This window comes from Tamandua tetradactyla, chromosome 13, assembly GCF_023851605.1.
Source record: "Tamandua tetradactyla isolate mTamTet1 chromosome 13, mTamTet1.pri, whole genome shotgun sequence".
NCBI classification, from domain to species: domain Eukaryota; kingdom Metazoa; phylum Chordata; class Mammalia; order Pilosa; family Myrmecophagidae; genus Tamandua; species Tamandua tetradactyla.
This window is the reverse complement of record NC_135339.1, coordinates 61,817,508-61,838,914: the sequence shown is the minus strand read 5'-3', so window position 1 is coordinate 61,838,914 and position 21,407 is coordinate 61,817,508. Positions and strand designations below refer to the sequence as shown.

Here is a 21,407-nt window from a genome sequence, read left to right as displayed (position 1 = left end):
CACAGCATCATCTGCTAGCTTCTACTCCTGGCTTCCTTTTTCATGAAGCTCCCCAGGAGGCACTTCCCTTCTTTATCTCCAAAGGTCGCTGTCTGGTAGACTCTGCTTCTCATGGCTATGTCGTTCTGCTCTCTCAGAAATCTCTTTCATTCTCCAAAATGTTCCCTCTTTTATAGGACTCCAGAAACTAATCAAGATCCACCCAAATGGGTGGAGACATGTTGTCACCTAATCCAGTTTAACAACCACTTTTGATTAAATCATATCTCCAGGGAGATGATCTGATATACAGTTTCAAACATACAGTATTGAATAGGGATTATTCTGCCTTTACAAAATAGGATTGAGATTAAAACATGGCTTTTCTAGGGGACATACATTCTTTCAAACCAGCACAGCAACCATCATAGTAATAATCAAGCAAAAATAATCAGTGGATGTTAAAATTAGTAGGTCAAAATGGATGAGTAAGAGGTTATTTATATAATTTCAAAGTATTTCTCTACAAAATACTTATTAATTACAAAGTTAAAAATGATAATTTTACGTTAGAGGAATTTGGCAGCTACCACCTTAACAAGGAATCAAAGTGAATGTCACCAATAATGAGACAAATAGATAAAATGTGTCTTCTGATATACCCAGAAAGACACAACATTGTACAATGTTAATTTAATCATGAGGACACTTTAAGTAAGCCTAAATTGAGGAACAATCTATAAGACAAAATAGCTCATGCTCTTCAAATCCTGCTTTGAACCAGAAACCTTTTCCCTAAGGCATGTGGGACTGAGTATGTGTATAAGGGTATTTGAGAGGGATCCAGTTATTCAGGGCAATGGCCAGGTCTTTTCTGGCATGGGGATGCTTAGAGTTCTCCTCTCAGGAGACCACTGTGCCCATCAGGATTCCAGAACAATACAAAGTAATTCCTGTATACTCTTCAGCTAGATTTCCCACATGTGAACATTTTACCATGCTTGCTACCCCCTGCTACCATGGCTACAGAGTCACTGACTCCAGGAGCCAAGAGACCACATCTCTATTACAAGGTGCAGAAGTTCTTTAGAATTTGAGGCACTTTCCAATGGGCATAAATATAAGATACATAGAAGGGAGCATTACCCATTTCAGAAGACAAAAATATCTTCATTCTGGGGAGTAAGATCCAGGAAGTTAAGCTGATAGGAAGAGGAAAGTGAATTTTCAGAATGAAAACATTAAGAAACAATTTCTGAGCAGAATTCGGTCTTTCTTGGGTTAGCCAGGAGGAGGATGGGGGAGACCTTGTAGCCACAGCTCTTTCCTAATGTATTTTCTGGTCCCTGATGCCACCATCGGCCTCCATAGACAACAGTTGTGGGTAGGTCTGATGGGCTTCTATCTGGGTGGTATCTCTGGCTCCAGGGCAGTGGGTTTCCTGTCTCCTCTGGGGATTGGAGATGGGAACAGTGAGCAAGACACAGCCTCTTGGGTTGGTTTCTAGTGACCTATGGAATGACAAGTTCCAGTGCCTATTATTACACCAAAGTGATGTCTGAGCTCTTCTTACATACCCCGTCAGATACCGGCGTCTCCTTTCAGACCATCAGCAGCATGGCGGACTTCTGGGATGTGAGTATGAGATGCCCTCTCCCCTTCCTCTCTTCTCAAACGCCTGAGGCCTGAGGCTACAGGCCAGGGTTTGGGGAGGTCAGAAAGTAGACAAGGCAATAAGCCAGAAATTAGGTCAATTAGGTATCAGAAGAACTAGCAACACAACAGAAAAAGATATAGAATGTTAATATAGAGGAAAAAAATAAAAGTAATAATAATAGTAAAAAAAAATTAGGTATCAGGCTGAGTCAAAAGATCAGCAAGAATTGATGGATCAGGCTAGAATTCAAGTGAGGTAGAGAACGGATCACGATGTTAATTAGGGAGTCAAGCCAGGAGTTAGACTAGGACATTGGTTAGATGTAAGGTGAACTTCAAGGTGCATTTTAAATAAAGAGAAAGGCCAAGATGGATTAGGATCTGATCAAGGTCCAAGCGTCAGCTGAAGAATCCGACAGAAGTAGAATGTAGACAGCTAGAGATCAGGGAGTGTGGGCAAAGTTCATTCTCAGGTTAGGGATGGGGTCAGGATGAGTCTGGGTAAGGCCCAACCCAGCTTGCTGTCCAGTTTGCCCAGGGTCCACTAGTGGACAGTCTGTATTGGACCAAATGGTACAACAACCAGAGCCTGGGCCATGGCTCCCACTCCTTCATCTACTATGAGAACCTGCTGCTGGGGGTTCCAAGGCTGCGGCAGCTGAGGGTCCGCAATGATTCCTGTGTGGTACATGAGGATTTCCGCGAAGACATTTTGAGCTGCTATGATGTCTACTCTCCAGACAAGGAAGAACAGCTACCCTTTGGCTCCCTCAATGGCACAGCGTGAGTGAACCCCTACAGTGTCTCAGGGCTTGCCTCTCTGAAGCCTGAGGGAATCCTAGAGAGTGGATATTCCCAAATCTGGTTCCACATTGGCCTCCTCTGAGGAAATTTTTAGCATACAAATTCCAAGGCTTCATCTCAGGCATACTAAGGCCCAGGAATGTTTTGGGAACCACTTCTGAGCCTTAGAAAATTGGGGATACTTTAGATCTTAAGGAGCTATCTCCCTGAGTCACATCTGTGACTCTTTGGAGACCTTGGTTTATGTCACTTAGAAACAGAAGAGGTGCAGACAGAGCTATAGACTCCAGACTTGTTCCCATTTTCAGGTTACAGTCCCACCTGTCCTACTCTGGGGGTGGTCCTGCCAGGGTAAGCATCCTTCCTTACCCAGAAGTCTCCATGGGGGTGTGGAGAATGGGTAAAGCATTGACCCTACTACAGGAGTCACGACCCTCAGGAATGATAGAAGAAGCAGCAAGGGATCCAGGATGGCTGGGGAATTAGGGAAGAAAGGGGGAAAGAGTGGATAGGACAAGGATCAAGGGAGAGGTAATTAGAGCCCAGGGCAGAAAGTTTGGTGGATAGTATGAAGAGTCAAGGGGTTAAGCAGACAGTTGCACAGCCCCAGGAGCTGGAAGGATCTTTTCTGGTCTAGGTGCTTACTTTATGGGTGCAACTTGGTTGGGGCCAAGAGTGGGGCTTGGTTTATCCTGTGGTCTTGGGTGACACGGTGAAAAATCAAGAGACGCATATTTGAGTTTCAGATCTGCCACTAACTAGCTGGATGATCTGACATCTCTGAGTCTGTTTCCTCTTAGAAAAATGTGGGTATCATTTGCCCACCTTTCATAAACAGTATCAAATAAGATAGTGTGTGTGAGGTAGCATTGAAACTGTAAAGCTCATCATAAGGTGTTGCCATTTCCTTGGAAGATAAGTTTTGGGCTAGCTCAGACCTCTCTTTGCTCAGCTGACATCTTCTGTGGCAGGTGGACGTACCACTCACAGAATGAACTGGGGGGCTCCTCCCACTGGGGCCGGCTTACCAGCTACAGTGGAGGCGGCTACTACCTGGACCTTCCAGGATCCCGACAGGCCAGTGCAGAGGCACTCCGGGAACTTCAGGAGGGGCTGTGGCTGGACAGGGGCACTCGCGTGGTCTTCATCGACTTCTCAGTCTACAACGCCAACATTAATCTTTTCTGTGTTCTGAGGTGAGCCCCTTTCCCTACCACATCCCTCCATCGTGGTTCCTGCTTCCTTCCTTCTCTGCTTGAGATCCTCTCCTAAACTTGTACTCTATGGTGGGGGTGGAAGTAACTACCCCAGACCAGGCTCCACCAGCCATCTCCCCAACACCCCACAGGTTGGTGGTGGAGTTTCCAGCGACAGGAGGTGCCATCCCATCCTGGCAAATCCGCACAGTTAAGCTGATTCGCTATGTCAGCAGCTGGGACTTCTTTATTGTTGGCTGTGAGGTCGTCTTCTGTGTTTTCATCTTCTACTATACGGTAGAGGAAGTCCTGGAGCTCCACATCCACCGGCTTCGCTACCTTGGCAGCATCTGGAATGTCCTGGACTTGGTGGTTATCTTGGTGAGAAACAGACACATCCCGGGGTCAGTGCAGACTGTGAGGAGGGGGATTCATCCAGTTAGGGTCTCCAAGTTCTTCCCTTTGGAGCTCCAAGTCCTCTTTATGACTTCCGGTCAATGATTTGCTTAATAGCTCCCTAAACCTCGGTCCTTAGGAAACTGCTTCTCCCACCTATGCTCTCTTCTCCTGACCTATGAAAAGGCCTTGTTCTTTTCTTTATGTAGTTGTTATTCTGTCCCATTTTTGTTTCTTGCCTTTATGAACTGTCCCCTTGAAACCAGTCCCTTTCATCTTCTCTTCCATTTAATTATTCTGCCCCTCTACATCCTTCCTATTAACAGAACACCTTCATTTCCTGATTGAGGCCGCGCAGTGGCAGGAGATAAAATTTCTTGACTCTGGTTCCCTATGGCCCTATGTATTTACCACAGCTTTCTCTTGGGCTTTAAATTACTTAAGATGCTATTGGCCTATCCAGGGCCGTCTGAACCTGAGATAAAATAAAGAACTCACCAGGGACAGATGTTTATTTCCCTCTATCTTACTACCCCAGCTCTCTACTGGGACCTCATCTTTGAGCTTTCATTGGGCTCCCCTTGACTTCTCTGACCCCACCCCACCCCCAATCCCTGTGATGACAGCTTTCCATTGTGGCCATGGGCTTCCACATATTCCGAACCCTCGAGGTGAATCGGCTGATGGGGAAGCTACTGCAGCAGCCAAACATATATGCTGACTTTGAGTTCCTCGCCTTCTGGCAGACACAGTACAACAACATGAATGCTGTTAACCTCTTCTTTGCCTGGATTAAGGTACCCTGGGACTCCTCCCTGACAGTTGTTGCCTCTGGGCCCTCATTCCCCCTTCCTAAATACTTGTTTTATTTTTCTTGTCTAGTCTGGCAACTCTTGAGGTCTACATAGGCCTCAAGTTCTTCTCTTTTCCTCCTTCAACTTTTGATTCAACATTACCTTTCCAGATATTCAAGTACATCAGCTTCAACAAAACTATGACCCAGCTCTCCTCCACACTGGCCCGCTGCGCCAAGGATATCCTGGGCTTCGCCGTCATGTTCTTCATCGTTTTTTTTGCCTATGCCCAACTTGGCTACCTGCTTTTTGGGACCCAAGTGGAAAATTTTAGCACTTTCATCAAGTGCATGTGTGTGTCCTACCCTCTCTAGTTTTTTTTTGGCCCCTTACCCTCCAAGTCCACAGGTGTATATATCTTTGGGGAGACTGGGTATGTGTGTGGGTGCATGTCTGTGTTTAAAGCATCTGTGTGAGAGTGTCAGGAAGCCCTGGTGTGCGTACTCATGTCATCTATGCACCTTTCTGTCTCTCCATATGGTTGAGCTGGAGGGGTCTCTCTGAGTCCACGCAGGAGCAATAGAGAGCAAAGTGGAATGGGGGTGTGGATTGGGGTCAGGATTATGGTTAGGCTCTGGATGAAGACCAGATTTTGTTCTCTCAGTTTTACTCAGTTCCGGATTATCCTTGGGGATTTTGATTACAATGCTATCGACAATGCCAACCGCCTCCTGGGCCCTGCCTACTTTGTCACCTATGTCTTCTTCGTCTTCTTTGTGCTCCTGGTAAGGGTTCTTCTTAAGGATTGGGGATTTGGGATCCTAAGGGGGTGAGGATGTGGAGGGCCTGCAGGGTTGGGTTTTGACCCCCATCTTCCCCCACTCAAGATTACAATGGGTGTCTCAAATCAAGGATGAAGAGTGAGGGGGGAACTTCTGGATGTTCTGACATTATCAGTGTGGTCAGGAAGTTTACAGTATATAATGGTACCTGCAGGATCTCTCAGTAAAATCAAAACCTTGTCCTTCAAAGTTGGAAGGGGCGAGAAAAGTACCTCATGAAGAGAAGTGGCTACATCTAAAAGCTTCTACACCTATTCTCCAAGATTCCCCTTTCCTTTGGGGATCTCTTGCTGGTTTCTGCTGCTTCTACTTTATAGTTGTTCTCCCTCACTGCCAACTGAAAGATCTGGGATTCATTTTTATTAACAAAGTCAGCAGGTTTCTTTATACAATTAATGGATGGGGATGTGGACAGGGGTTGTAAGTATATGGTAAAGAGAGCACAATTGTATACTCACCTTGAGAAGATTCTGGTTTCAGTGATCGGTGGGCAGGGTCTGTGGCATATGTGGGGGTATCTTTGTGGTTGGTAAGGCTACTGCAGCAACTGGGAGTGTGGGCACCAGGGTTAATGAGAGAACATAAACCATCTTCATAGGATGAGCTGAAAGGCTGGGCTCTGGGACCTCTGAGAGGTGGGATTGGTGAGCTTCAGAGCAGGAGTTAAAAACATTAGCCCCTTTAGAACATGTGCCTGTGCCATCAATGGAGTCAGTGAGCTTGGTGCTGTTAGCATGTCTGAGGGTGAGGATCCAGGTCCTTCTCTTATCCTTTAGAACATGTTCCTGGCCATCATCAATGACACATATTCAGAGGTCAAGGAGGAGTTGGCTGGACAGAAGAATGAGCTGCAACTTTCTGACCTCCTGAAACAGGTGATTATCTAATCTCCTTCAGCCACACATCTGCATCAGGGCCCAGGTCGAAGGCTCTGTGCCCTGGTCTGTTCCTGACGAGTGTAGGGCCCAGGCCCATGTGTACCTTTGATTTATCAACTTATAGACTTATAGAAGCCTGATATCTTGGGGTGGGAGGTGGGGGCCAGGGATGATGAGGGGCCTCTGGGGCCTCAGTCAGTTTCCTTTCCTCTTGCAGGGCTACAACAAGACCCTACTGAGGCTGCGCTTGCGGAAAGAATGCGTTTCAGATGTGCAGAACGTTCTGCAGGGTGGGGAGCAGGAGATCCATTTTGAAGATTTCACCAACACCTTGCGGGAGTGAGCAAAAAGAATTCCAGCCTCCCTTGACCTTGGCCTATATATCATTGACTTTCAATTATACACCCTTTGCCTATGAGATTTTCATCTTGGGCTTTAGGTCTCTGACCTTGGTCTATATTTTTCTGATCTTGGTTTTCTCAGTTGCGCACTTGGCTTAAAGACATCTGACCATGGTCTGTAACATTCAGGTCCTTGCTGAAGAGCTATTAGTCCCAGGGTAATAATATAATTCCCTCATTATATATATCCCCCACTCTCGCAAAACTCTGATCTTGGTTCTGTGCTTCCCAACAAACATTGGTCTATTATCTGAGCCCTTCTCTCTCTGCTTTTCAGTGACTTAACAAACATTAACAAACATTGAACAAATATATTGTGAGGACAAGTGTTAAGTAGAGCACAACACAATTAAATGAGACAAAGTCTTTGTTCTCCAGGAGCTCATAGACATGTAAGCAAACAAATGGAATCACAGAATAAGTTCAACAACGTAAGTAACTAATAATAGGAATAACTAGAGCAGAGAAGAGGGTGATCAATTCTATACTGAACTTGAGGGAAGGGTCCTAGAAGAAGTGATGTCTGAATAGGGTTTTAAAGGATGAATAACTCCCAAGTGGACAAACAGAGGAAGACCATTCCAAGAGATGAAAGCATATACAAAGGTATCGGGGTCTGTAAAACAAAAACATATATAGGAGTTATAAGCAATTGAGTATTGCTAGGGTAGCAAATGAAAGATGGGGCATAGCAACAGACCAGGCCAGAGAAATTTGCAAAGGGCCATGTTGGAAATATAACCATTCTATCCAAAGAATAGGGTGGCTTAGGAAGGATTTTAAAGCAGGGAAGGAATATATTTAGGCTTGCATTTTAGAAACATTCATTACTATATGCATTATGAAGGATGGATTTTGAGTTAGGGAGAGAGAGTGGAGGTAGGAAAGTTGCAGGTTACTTATAAGCAATGAGATTTTGCTGTGATCCCTGCTGAAGATCACAAGGGCCTGAAGCTAGTCAGAAGGAGTTAGGTAAGGAAGAAAGATAGGTTAAAGTGACTTTTTGGGGATAACCTTGCTAGACCTTGGAGATCTTGGCTTCCCTTTGTGGCCTCTGATTTCTCCATAGAGTAAGATCCTTATGCATTGAGCCTGACAAAAGAGTGGGAGTTCATGTTAGATCAGTCACAGCGACTGCAGTTTATTTCATCCTATTCTCCACAGACTGGGGCATGCAGAGCATGAGATCACTGAGCTCAAAGCTGCCTTCACCAGGTCTGACCGAGATGGGAACCACATTCTGGATGAGAAGGAGCAGGCACAAATGCGACAGGACCTGGAGGAAGAGAGGGTGAGCCATTCTTCACCCCTCCCTGGCTGGTTGGTGGGGAGGTAGTATAAGGAAATAGCTCCCCCCCACCCCCCCCCCACACACACACTCAGCACACTAACCCGAACTGAAAATTCTCTGAAAGGTGAGCTGGAAAGAGCCCTCAGGAACAGTGGTTCTCAGCTTTACTGTACATTAGAATACTCTGGGGGAGCTTTTAAAAATCCCCATACTCAGGCCACACATCCTAGACCAATTAAATCAATAGCTTTTAAAACACCCTAGGTGATTCCAATGTGCAGCCAAGGTTGAGACCACTGCTCTAATATACAGTCTTAGGGAAAAGGGGCCAATTATCCATGAATTCCCTTTGAGGATTGCCTTCTCCTTGGGATTTTCAAACTCTGATCCTCAACTGCCCCTGCTATGCTGGCTTCACCATTACTCAGTGTAAATACAAAAAAGTTGAGGGCAAGAGGTGATAGCAGCTCAGAAGGAAAGTGCCAGGGATTCTGGTGTTGATCCTCTTCTCCCAAAATGAGTTGGCCTTTGGAAAAAGCATCACTAATTGAGGCTTCAAGGCACTTATATTTTGTTCCTCCAGCAGTAGGATGAGGTTTGTGTCCACTAACTAACCTGACCCTATTTTCCCAAGTCTGAGAGGGAAGGGTCACAAGACCTGGAGGACAGGGTCTGGTCCTGAGAGCCCATTAGAATAGGAGATGGAACAGCAGCTGATGGCTTCCCAGAATCATCCTCTCCCCTCTGACTTCCTGATATCAGGTGGCCCTCAGCGCTGAGATTGAGAACTTGGGTCGATCTATTCCCAGCAGTCCACCAGGAGAGTTGGGCCCAGAGGCTTCCAGAACAGGTGGCTGGATTTCAGGAGAAGAATTTCAAACGTATGTGCAGCCAAGGGCCCCAGGGCTGTCTGTGTGTGTAACATCCTACTTTGTGCTGCTAACCACAAACGTCCAATTCCCTGTCCTAATTTGGGGGAAAACCTGTGCTCCACTTTAATTTCCCCTACAAGGCTGGGCCTTTCTTTCTTTGTTCCCACCCAGACACACACTGCTCTGCCCCCCCTCCCTCTGTAGGTACCCATCCCCCAGATACATAAGTTTTGCTCTCTCAGTTTTTCTAAAATCCTGCACAGGCTCACAAGGAGAGTTATGCAGCTAGAGACTGTCCTGGAAGGAGTTGTGTGTCAGGTCGATGCTGTGGGCTCAAAGCTGAAGATGCTGGAGAAGAAAGGGCAGCTGGCATTCTCTCCAGGCATGGTAAGTGGCCTTTCATAGGGGTCTCCTTAACTCCTCACAGCTAACTCTACCATCTTTTCTACTCAGTGGGTGGGGGTGGCATACTTAAAAAGCAACAACAACTATGTTCTGGGGTCCCTGAGACAAAATGTCCACAGTGGTCCATCTATCACTGGAGGTAGTGGGCAGAGGGAAGGCCTGTGAGTGGTTGCCCTGGTGTGAGGTTGCCTTGGGCTCTAAAAGATGGTCTGAGGGTGGAGATTCAGATCCAGAGAAAAGGTAAATGGGACACAAACTCCTCCTTTAAAAGACCTGTCCTATTTTTCTTGCTCCAGGAGGAACAAGCTGTTTGGGAGTACCTGCAGCCAGCCCCAGCTGGGACCCCAGTCTCTTGGGGAATCCAAGGTTGGCAGGAGAATGGTGGAGGAGGGATCCTGAAGCATCAGGCAGCAGTGGCCTCTCTCACTGCCTCCCCAGAGGCCCCCTCTCCACATGCCCTCTACTTCTAGCTGCTGCTGGTTCCCAGCCTGTGTCTGGCCTTTGGAGCCAATGTCTCTGTGTGAGTTGGGTATCGTGCTTAGACCTGTGAGGCAGTGATGCTCTGTGTAGCCAAAAACCTCTGTGCAATAACATTTCCCACTGGCCCTTTCACTGTGGTTCTGACTCTACTATAGAAATAAAATATGTTAATAACAAACAGAATAAAGGAAGGGAGGGTAATGACTCTCCTCAAGCATCTGGATAGCCATGATTTGTGAAAAAGGTAGGCTAAGAGAGCAGGCCCTGTCTAGATGTCTTTCTGCTTGCCAGTGAACTTTATTCTTGTCCTATGTGTATCTAAAGATATGCTGCTAGCACCCATAGGTTTCTTGTCTCCCCCATTGAGTTTCCCCACAAAAGAGATGGAGAAGCCTTAGAGGAGAACAGATTTTCTCACATGGTGAGATTCTGTTATTTGAGAGGGGTTGGAGGGGCATCCACCCAGCATAAAGTTAATGAAGGCTCTGTGGAAACATTTCACTGAATGCTGGGAACCAAGAGGGCTGGACGCAAAGAGACAAAGATGGAGTCTGAAGAGAATCAGTCAAAGAAATAATCTCAGGATTCAGAAATCTTTGGACTAAAATGTGGTAGGCTGACTGCATTCTTCTATATGGCAGTGTGGGTTTTTCTGATGACTATCAATAAAAATCCTTAGAAAAATCAGAACTTTTGCATTTTCTTCTGGGATTCTCAGGGGAAGAAGAAAGGCTTAGACTTGTGTCATTTTTGTACTTGGGCTGGGAAAGGCTCTTCTCCTCTGGGAAGTGGAGAGTGAGGGCAGTGACAATGTGAAAGATCTGGGCTGCCCCAGAGCTTCGGAAATAAGAACTTCTGGCCCTTAGGAATGGTTTCAAATGGTGGGCACTATGATTGTATCGCAAGGGAGAGCAGAGAGAGTGACCTAGAGGGGAGAGAGCAAGGTTGAACAAGGTTGAGAGGGCTGGGGGGGTAACACTGGTGTTGTGGCATGTGGAGTAAGAAAGTGGAAATGGAGAATAACCAGGGATAAGATAAGGAATGCCTACAGCAAGATTTGGGTGTCTGGGAGCTGGTATCCTGAGATCTGCTATATGTATCCTCTCCCTTCCCCTGTGACCTTTATCTCTTTCTCATTTTGCACTTTCTGTTGTTCCTCATTCACTTTTTCTCATCCGTTCCCTTCAACCACCTCTCTATCCTATTCCTCTTAGTACCCTCTACAAACCAACAAGACTTAAGAAACAGCCTAAGTGCAATTAAGATAACCAGAGTTTCCTCGGCCTTAAAAAGTTACAATTTAGATTTTCTTCAAGAAAGGCTGTATCACCTAAAGAGAAGTAGGTGCCAGCCTGCAGTTTAAGAAAAAGGGATCATTGAGTTGTTGTTAATCCAAAAGATATCGGATGGGAGAGTAGGATCAGGAATTCATGCCTTCAGGTTGCCAAAGTACTGGATGAGTCTCCCACCCAAAGCATGGATTTCCTGAGCAATCTTTTTGTGACAAACACCAGCCAAGTTGTGGAGTCTCTAGGGACGGGTAAATTGTCTTTGGTGACTTTAGTTAGCAGGGCATCCGAGCTCAACCAACCCCAGACCAGTGCCCCTAAAATTAGCAACCCCTTCAGAGTGGCCGCAGGGAGATGCGCTGCCTTAGCCTTAGACATCGCAAATCTAAGCAGTGGTTCGGATCAACTAGAGGCTATTTAAACTTCAGTTCCGGCCTAGTGCTCATACTTTGTTATAAATCACTACCTGAGACGACTTAGAGGAGAGACCGAGGGCTGCGAACCCACTGATTGGGAGATTCAGAAGGTTCCGGGAGGCGGGGCGCGCGAGGCACGCTGGTGCGCATGCGCAGGCACACCCAGCGTCGGAAGCACCGCCGCGCGGGTCATGGCGGCGGCGGCGGCGGAGGGCTTACCGGCCCCTCGACCTGAGGAGCCTGTTCGAGGTACCGTGAACTGATGAATTGTGGGCGGGAGGTCTGAGGCTCTGGGTAGGGGCCGCGTGAAGGCTCCTGGTGATGAGGGGCCGGGTAGGAGCCAGAAGGTCGGGGGCTGCACGTGTGTGTGTGTGTGTGTGTGTGTGTATGTGCGTTTGTCCTGTCAGGGAGACGGAGATGGTTTGGGCGCAGGATCGTGGATGAGTGAGGGGCCCGTGCAGGGGGACAGAATTGGCATGTCAGGTGGGGCAAGGTCGAAGTGAGGGCTTTGAGATTATGGCAGTTGTAGAATGAAGCCGACTTGCTCACATGAGGGCAGGTGGAGGGATGTGCGGAGAGGCTGCTCTGAGTGTATCAGGACGGGGTGTAGGGCAGGACACTTACTCATTTGTGTTTGGCCTAGACGATGCTGCCGTGGAGACAGCTGAGGAAGCCAAGGAGCCCGCTGAAGCTGACATCAATGAGCTCTGCCGGGACATGTTCTCCAAAATGGCCACTTACCTAACTGGCGAACTGACGGGTGAGGCGGGTCAAGGTTGATTCGGGTGGCTGTAGCTTGGCTTCCGGAGAACTGTGATGTGCTTTAGCAGCATCGGTCTGCAGCCCCCTACCCTAAGTTAGGTCTGTTGGTAGAGCAGTTAGAAAAAGACCTGAAAATCAGTGCAGTACAATGCCATTGCAGGTGAAAGAAATATTTGAAGAAGAGAAGGGAGATGAGTAGTGTCATATACAATGGAGAAAATAGGTAGGATAAGAACTAATAAAGCGCTTTGGAGTTAGTGGTTAAAAGGGTACTGATGACCTTCAAGAATGTAATTTCCCAGGAATGGTGGGGGCGGAGGCCAGATTGCAAGGGTTTATGTGCTTGAGTGGTGAGGAAGAGGAAGCAGTAAATATAAGCTGTTGTTTCAAAAGAGTTGGTAGCGCAGCTCCTTTGCTTTGCTGAGCAAATGATGTGGGGTTAGCAGAACAGAGGGAATGCTTTGGGGCTAGAGGAAACCTGGATATATTTCTATATAGAGGAGAAGGTACCAGGATGGAAGGGGGGTTTAGATATAATGACAGAAAGGAGATTATTGAAGAGGTTCCCATTTCACACCCACTAGAATGGTTGCTATTAAAAAAAGAAAAAAAGGGAAATAACGAGTTGGAGGGATGTGGAGAAACACGCACACTTCTTACGGTTGATGGGAATGTAAACTGGTGCAGTGGCTATAGATAACAGTTTCGTGGTTTCTCAGAAAGTTAAGCATAGAATTACCATATGGCCCAGCAATCTCACTTCTAAGTATATGCCCTCAAAATTGAAAGCAGGAACTTGAACTTATATTTACACACTGGTCTTCATAGCAGCATATTCACAGTTGTATATTGTATACACATACAATGGAATATTATTTAGCTGTGAAAAGGAATGATGTTCTGATGCATCTGACCACATGTATGAACCTTGAAGACATCATTTTGAGTGAAATATGCCAGACACAGAAGGACAACATTGTATGATCTCACTGATAGGAAATAATTAGAATAAATTCATATAGGCAGAAACTAGAATACAAATTCCCAGGGGCTGGGGTGGAGGTAGGGAATGGGGAGTTAATGTTTAATTGGTACAGAGTTTCTGTTTTGGGTGATAGAAAATGTGGATAATGGATGATGAAGATGGTAGCACAAAACTGTGAATGTAATTAATACCACCAAATTATATACTTGAATGTGATTTAATGGGGGAAATATTAGGATATCTATGTGGTATTGGAATAAAAAAGTAAAAAAAAATAAAGACACCATGAAACTGTTGAACTCAAACAGTGAATCCTAAGGTAAACTATGGACTGTAGTTAATAGTATAATTACAATAATATTGTTTCCTCAATTGTAACAAAAGTGCCACACCAAAGCAAGTGTTAATAATAGGTAAATTCCATGTATGAGGGCAGTATATGGGAACTCAGTATTTTCTGCATGATTTTTCTGTAAATTTATAACTTCTCTAATAAGGAAGAAAAAAAGGGGAAAGAGACATGAGGAAACTTTTGGGGTTGATACATATGTTCACTTTCTTGATTGTGGTAATGCTTTCACGTATGTATTCATAGCCAAAATTTATCAAATATACTCTAAGTATTTGCAAATTATACTTCAGTAAAGCTGATTTTTTAAGATGCAATATATTATCATTAGAGTAATAAACATGTCACTGAGAAGTGGTGAGGTCCTAGTTGATGATATGCTTTTCTTTTTTGTGATGCAATCTCCAAAATACATGTTTTCATGCTGAGGTACCAAAACTGTGTTACCGTCAGCACCACCACATCACCCTCCCCCCCCTTTTTTTAGCACATAGCTTATCATTTCCCTTTATGTCCAGAATCCTGAAGCTTTTGTATCTTGTTTGGTTTAAAAAGTTTGCTGATGATTTTCTTTGTTTCTGCTTAGGCATTCGGGGTGCACAGGCTGATTATAAATGTCATAGATCAGAAGTATCTTGCTCCTTTGGCATTCCCTAGGTCCTGTCCTGAACTACCATTTGGCCTATAATTTCACGTTCCAATGATCAAAGACAAACTTAAGGCATCAATTTTTTTTTTTCAAGCCACCAGTGAAGATTATAAACTCCTGGAAAATATGAATAAATTAACCAGCTTGAAGTATCTTGAAATGAAAGATATTGCAATAAACATTAGTAGAAATTTAAAGGACTTAAACCAGAAATGTAAGTAATAATTTTTAAAATCAAATGTACCAGTATTTAATGTCCTTTCATGCTTGGGGTTATGGAGGAAGGGAAGGGAACACTGCCACTCTCCTTGGGGATTCATTTGTTAAACATGAATTGCAAAGTTAAGGTGAATTTCTTCCATTCTAAGGATTAACATGTTTTGATGGCATGGTTATTTCTGCTTCTGAATCTTGATTTTATCAGTTTATTCTAAAAAAAAAAAAGGAGAAAGCAAAGGAAAGATGGTCAGAGTCTAGTGAATTGATTTAATAATGAAATCCATAAAATTCTATAAACAAAACACCAGAAAAATCTGTAAATGGGAAATGCTAATTTAGATTCTGATAGAATATATTCTTTCATTAATTTATATTTGTGTTTCCAATCTCAAGGGTACTCTTTCTTGATATGGGAGTACCCAAGAAACAGAATCATTGAAACATTATGTGTAAAGCAAAGAATTAAAAGTAAATTAGTTGATGAGGGTGACTATCTAGGTTGCATTTGTGCCTGGTCATCTAGCTATGGGTTTCAAAAGCATCTGCCCTGCCATTGATCAGAACTCATGCCAACCCACCTTGTCTTTCTTAGGCAGAACTTGAGAGACACTAGCGTTCTTACTTTCTCACCCTATTTCTGCACTCCTTGTTGATTGCATACGAACATGTGATTTATCTTTGTTTTTAAAGACGCTGGTCTGCAGCCTTATCTGGATCAGATCAATATAATTGAGGAGCAGGTAGCAGCTCTTGAACAGGCAGCCTACAAGTTGGATGCATATTCAAAAAAACTGGGTAACCATTTTTATTTCTTTCAATTTGGTAAGGAATACTCCATGCCAGTATGTGCTTAGCTATTGTGAATAGTTAACATTTATGGAATGCCTTCATTGATCTATTTTAATCTTCATGAAAACCCAGTGAGAGTTATTTCTTTTCTTGTAATGTAAGAATATTTCTTGAGTACTTAATGATATTTCAGGCACTACTCTTGGTAGTTTTACATGTATTATGTCTTTTAGCCTCCCAATTCTTTGAGGTAAGTATATCAATTCCATAGGGGAGGACACTGTGATTTAAGGAGTTAAGTAACTTGCTGAAGGTCACCAAGCTAATATGAGGAAGAGGTATATTCCAAACTAGGTCTGTTTGACTATAAAGCTCAAACTATTGACTGTGCTATAGCAGGTTAAAGCATCTTTAATAATATAGAAGCATACATTAAAAAAATAGAATAATCAATTAAGGGTTTTCTTGGAGGATTAATTTTCCTTTAAGGAAGAAAATGATACTTTTAGTGTTGATAGCTTGCTAAGTGGCTCTGACTCTTTATATCATGATTAAAAATATTGTGCTTGTTTTTACCTAGATATAATTTACAAATTACTTTATTTTCATTAAGAATTGCTGACTACTTCAGGAGAGTGGTTTGTAGCAGGCTGAGATTTGATGTGGTGGTGATTAACAACCAATTTCACTGTCCACAGTTTAATTCAGAAATTTAGAGTGGTTGAAATTAATTTAGTAAATGGTTACTGCAAACTGTACTAAGTAGAAGACTTTGCACCAGGTCCTTTCAAGACAGATGGGAATCTGTCACATTAAAAGGCTTATTTGATGTTCTTTTAATCTGTACATCTTTGAAAATTGCTTTCCTGGAGTGAAATATAAGATTAAGAAAGTAAAGGGGCAAAAATAAATATACCCAGAGGATGCCTAGGATAATACCTGCAGAAGCAGTTTCCTGTGCTTAGTAGATCTACTTAATCTTTGTGGAGCTGTTTAGACAGGTGTTGTTGACAAGGTTAGAGCTTAGTGAACTTGTGTTGAGTTCTCAATTCTGTTTGTGTGTGTTTGATTCCTTATTTTAAGTTGTACACATCAGTGGTCTGTATATTTGGAAAGATGATGAGATTGAAGCTAATAGGTTTCTTAAAAATATAATATGGGCGGGCCATAGTGGCTCAGCAGGCACAGTTCCCACTTGCCATGCCAGAGACCTGGCTTCAGTTTCCGGTGCCCATGGCGGGGGAAGATATATATAATAAACATTTAAAAATTTGCTTGGAAATGCTAACTAAAAAGTATCTTTATAAGAACCAGTTTTTAAAAAAATAACCACCCCTTCTCCTCCCTCTGGCAGAAGCCAAGTACAAGAAGCTGGAAAAGCGATGAAAAAATTATTCCTATGGAAGAAAGTCTTTTTAAATGTTGAAGAATGTTTTATAAGACCCAAATCTTGAGGCTGATAGAATTGTCAAAACTCCTCAAGAGGAAGTATGCTGGTCATCCTAGGAATATTCCAACATTGAAGTAAACTGGAGAACTATGGTTATTCTTGAATCTTCTTTGAGATGGTATCTGTCAGAAACTCACCCTTAAAAACTCTTTGCCTTCTGCTTGAGGTCTTCACCATCCGTTCAGAATAGAGACTCTCTCAAAGTTCAGAATAAACCTGAACTTGGTAGTAGAATCAAATGAGAGGACTTGTTTTTTACTGATAGTGGTTGATTATGTCATTATTTCCTTAAATGGCTGGTCTTTAAGTTACTGTGTAAATGGTTGTTTTTGCTATTAATGATGCTAATGTATTGTTAAAACTCTAAAAGAAAACAAACCAAATTTGTCCTTACGAATGTCAGTAAGATACTTTTTTATTATATTGCAAACAATACAACATCCTAAAATAATTTCATGCTGAGCCTTAGAAAGAAACTGAGCAGATACAGTAAAAGGAAATATCATAGAGAAAAGACAAGATGTATGTATATGTGTATATGTGTGTGTGTGTTGGGTGGGATGGGGTGGGAGCTGTGGGCTGTCACTCATAAAATAAAGCATTTTATAGAATATCTTCCTACTTGTGTTTGTGAGGTCTGGTGGACTTCTGGGAACCTAATTATCTTCTTTTCAGACTAGAGACATCAGTGGATGGTGGTACAATCTGGTTTCGAAGAAAGGCAACCTTACCCAGTATTGGGTGTTATCAGCAGGAAGGGGCCTGAGGTCCCTAATTCTACCTCCCAAAGAAGTCTTAATTCTGTTTCTATTTCTGCTATCTTTGTTCCAGACCACCATATTTTATTCACTTTTCCTCTGGACTATTGCTGGTTAGAGAAATTTTTCTAAAAATGTAAACAGGCTACATTACTCCTCCTGCTTAGAATAATTTAGTGACTTCTCATGGCTTATTTGAAGGAACCAGACTTTTTAGCATGTATACAAGGTCCCTGGTTTTTCTTTTTTCTGTTTCACCTGCTTATTTTATAACTGTACTGTGTTAGACTATTTTGACTTTAAATTCCCGTGGATGAAGACATCACATGTATTTTAAAACTGCACCTACTCTTTGAGACCAAAGAAAGAAAGTTTTATTATGTTCAGAACGTTTGTTTTCTGTAGCAGATAATCTAACTCAACCTACCTGAATAATACATTAAAACTATCCAGACACAGGGAGCCCAGAATAAGAATGAAAGCCTTTAATCCTGTACAGCTTAATGTAACGCCTGGATACATTCCAGAGTATATTAAGCAGATAATCAAAAAGTATTGGCAAAGTCCCTTGAGGAATGGGAGAAAAATTGTGGAACTAATAAACTTTGCCACCAGGGAAACCCTGGATACTGTGCCAAACATTAGGGACACCCAAGTCAATAGGCAAGGCCCTTGACCTTGAGACTTGCTTTTGTGAAGCTTATGCATGTAGTGGAGAAGCTTAGCTTACTAAGAGACACCTCTGGAGGACCTCTTTTGTTGCTCCGGTGTGGTCTTTCTCTAAGCCCAACTCTGCAAGTGAAACCATTGCCTTCACCCCTACGAGGGACATGACATCCAGAGATGAAAGACTTCCTGGTGGTGTGGAAGATGACCCCCAGGGATGAGCCTGGCCTTGGCACTGTGGGATCAACAATGCCATCCTGAACAAAAGGGGGGAAAGAAGGGTAACATAAGATATCAGTGGCTGAGAGAGTTCAGATAGCATTGAGAGGCTACACTGGAGGTCACTCTTACACATGCTTCAGTTAGACATTGCTACCTATTATAACTTGCCAAACTCCAATCAAAACCATTCCTGCCAATCCTTAATACCTAGAGCATTACATAAGATTCTACAAAGGTTCCATGCACTTGGGTAACTTTCCAGAAACGTACAACCTCCCTCCAGATGGGTCCCTGGACCAGGTAAGTCCTGAAATGCAGAGGGGCCAGCCCTTCCAGAACAACAACTAGTTCCACTGCCCTATCCCATATTATCAACAGCACCTTCCAACCTGAAAAAGTCAGAATGGGCATAACAAAAATACCCTTAAAGAGTGGGAGAAAGATCAAAGGTGATGGTGGAGTTATGCAGAGGTCGGGTTTAACAAATGAGTGTGAGTGCTGAATTATACTGAAATTTCTTTTAGCTTCAAGTACCTTAGAGCAGCTGGAAATAAAAACCTAGAATTGTGGCATTGTAACCAATACCAGACTCTGAAATCTGATCTACAACTAATTGTTGCAATGTACTTTGAAATTAATTGTTTTAATATATATATGTTACTTAAAGAGAAGGAGGAGTATAACAGAGAAGATAGGATTTAACAAATGAGTATGATGGCTGAATCATTATACTGATACTTCTGTTGGTCTTCAGTGTCCTGGAACTGTAACCCATACCAAACTTTAAAATCTGTTCTATAACTACTTGTTAAAATGTACTTGGAAATTTATTGCTTTTTTGTATATATGTTATATTTTACAATAAAAAAACTTCCCACTGGTGTGGTGTTTTAAAATTTTCAATAACCTTTTCATTTTAGAATAAATTTAGATTTACAGAAAATTTGTCAAGATAGTACAAAGTTCCATATCTTACTGTTGTTTCCTGTTTCTGGAATTTACCTGCCCAGGTTTGGCAAATTTATGCTCTTCTTCAAGATTTAATCTTGAATGCCATTCCTGGGCAATGCTGTATTGCCCTCAAAGCTGAAAAACGTGCTTAGCCTCCTAGCAAAGCACCAACATCTATAGGGAAAAGAATCTTGTAGTTACAAACAAAGCGCATCAGAAAGTTGTTGAAAAAAATTAGAACTTTGTGGTTCTTTCTTAACCTTATTTTATGATTCAATTGGTTTTTAATGATTTGGATGCCCTTGAGAGGACTTCCTTGCCCCTCAGTTTTCAGGAAACTTCTCCTTTGTATCCATGTTGTCTTCTGAGCTGTCCAAGAAAGCCAATACCATGAAAAACAAAATCAAGGAGGTAAGCTATTGTAGATTAGGAGAGTAAATATAATCAAACGTAAGTGTGAAACTTGTTGAAAAACAAAACAGTCGAATTTGCAGATCGCGGCATTTTATTCAGAACACCAAATGTTTTGCTGCAAAAAGGGAAGCAGCTTTCAGCATCTATGAATGGTAGGCATTTTATATAGACAGTTTGCTTGATTCCTATTGATTGGAACAGGGGTTGTCCATTTTATAGGGGTGGATTTAGGGGCAGGCAGGCTTTATTTTGAATCAGATCAAACGAATGGAACTAGGGGCTTGATTGACTGTTGCGGTTGGCCGCCTTGCTGGGGATTTCAAGTTTCAGAAGCTCTCGAGGAAACTCAAGAGGAAGTTCAAAGAGAAAGTATGAGTATTTTGGTTTTGAGGGGGTCCCAGGGTATTGGTATACTTTTATCAAACTTGATTTGATCCTGAATGAAAACAAACCCTAGCTATAAATTTGAGGGGACAAAATAATAAATTGAAGTATGGATGTTTATTAAGTGATATTGAGTTAATGTGAATTTTCTTAGGTGTGTTAATGGTATGGTTATGTAGGAAAATGTCTTATTTTTAGAAGATTCTCAGTGAATTATTTGGCGGATGAAGATTCACGAGTCTGCAATTTAGTTTCAAATGATTCAGTGGAAAAAAAGTGCTTGTGCACCTAGAGAGAGAGAAAGCAAATTTGGCAACGCTCTGACACTCATTGAATCGACGTGATGGTCATTATTTCCACTTTTCGATAGGTTAAAAACTTTTGAAACAAAAAGTGTGTGAAGAGAGTTTGCCTTCCTCACTGCACTAAGTTAGGGCCCAACATTTGTGCCTGGAACTCTTTAGCAACTCAATAATTTTTTTTCTTTCTTTAAAGCTTTTATTATACAAGTAATACATGTTCATTGTAGAAAAATTAGAAAACACAGGAAAGCATAAAGAAAAAGATAATCACCCATAATCCCGCCACCCATACATAGTTACTATTAACATTTTAGTGTATGTCCTTCTAGCTTTCTTATGCATATATATACATAGATATATTTTATATATTTTTCTTTTTGTACAAATATTGTATCACTGTACATACTGTTTTATAACATGTGTTTTAATATATATTATGAACGTCATTGTTTATTCCCTGAAAAATTATACAGGTACTACATGCTTACTGTGGAAAAATTAGAAATTAAAGATATGCAAAAATAAAACATAATTGCTCCAAATCTTGCCTCCCAGACATAAATGCCATTAATATTTCAGCAATTATCCTTTCAGATTCTTTAATGCACACATATACATATATTTTTAAAGTGGGACCATACTGTAGATATTCTTTGTCATTTTCTTTTTTTCATTTAATGGTATACCTTGTACATTTCACTGATGACCATTCTTAATAGGTGCACAATATTCCACTGAAAGGGTATTTGACCAACCCTATAATGTAGGTGATTTATATATTTTTCTACTTCTCCAATTAGTGCTAATA

The 21,407-nt window shown here is 42.5% G+C and overlaps 2 protein-coding genes across 3 annotated transcripts in view; both read left to right on the top strand.

The window, feature by feature from the left end:
* Positions 1–10,538, top strand: part of PKD2L1 (polycystin 2 like 1, transient receptor potential cation channel) — a 33,321-nt gene extending 22,783 nt beyond the window's left edge. The window contains exons 3-15 of the mRNA XM_077124403.1: positions 1,487–1,614; positions 2,165–2,418; positions 3,411–3,635; positions 3,788–4,016; positions 4,658–4,828; positions 4,996–5,177; positions 5,490–5,610; positions 6,444–6,542; positions 6,763–6,884; positions 8,111–8,237; positions 9,000–9,118; positions 9,373–9,496; positions 9,811–10,538. Of these exons, the coding sequence (XP_076980518.1) occupies positions 1,487–1,614; positions 2,165–2,418; positions 3,411–3,635; positions 3,788–4,016; positions 4,658–4,828; positions 4,996–5,177; positions 5,490–5,610; positions 6,444–6,542; positions 6,763–6,884; positions 8,111–8,237; positions 9,000–9,118; positions 9,373–9,496; positions 9,811–9,984 (2,075 nt within the window). The 3' untranslated portion in view covers positions 9,985–10,538. The remainder of the gene's footprint in view (positions 1–1,486; positions 1,615–2,164; positions 2,419–3,410; positions 3,636–3,787; positions 4,017–4,657; positions 4,829–4,995; positions 5,178–5,489; positions 5,611–6,443; positions 6,543–6,762; positions 6,885–8,110; positions 8,238–8,999; positions 9,119–9,372; positions 9,497–9,810) is intronic.
* Positions 10,539–11,849: 1,311 nt separating this feature from the next.
* On the top strand, positions 11,850–17,479 carry BLOC1S2 (biogenesis of lysosomal organelles complex 1 subunit 2). 2 transcript variants are annotated; one of them, XM_077125741.1, is made up of 5 exons: positions 11,850–11,948; positions 12,343–12,459; positions 14,539–14,658; positions 15,354–15,458; positions 16,807–17,479. In XM_077125741.1, the coding sequence occupies exons 1-5, from the start codon at positions 11,891–11,893 to the stop codon at positions 16,836–16,838; spliced, it is 432 nt and encodes a 143-aa protein (XP_076981856.1). In that variant the 5' UTR covers positions 11,850–11,890; the 3' UTR covers positions 16,839–17,479. The 2 variants fall into 2 exon arrangements, with proteins under 2 accessions (XP_076981856.1, XP_076981855.1); XM_077125740.1 differs by having other exon boundaries at positions 15,354–15,485.
* The last annotated feature ends 3,928 nt before the right edge of the window (positions 17,480–21,407 follow it).

What these genes read in the sequence shown, in the direction of transcription:
- BLOC1S2 (XM_077125740.1), top strand. Translation starts at nt 11,891, where the DNA reads ATGGCGGCGGCGGCGGCGGAGGGCTTACCGGCCCCTCGACCTGAGGAG. An exon ending in ACCTGAGGAGCCTGTTCGAG is followed by an intron (nt 11,949 to 12,342) that starts GTACCGTGAACT and finishes TGTTTGGCCTAG; the next exon opens with ACGATGCTGCCGTGGAGACA. An exon ending in CCTAACTGGCGAACTGACGG is followed by an intron (nt 12,460 to 14,538) that starts GTGAGGCGGGTC and finishes TTTTTTTTCAAG; the next exon opens with CCACCAGTGAAGATTATAAA.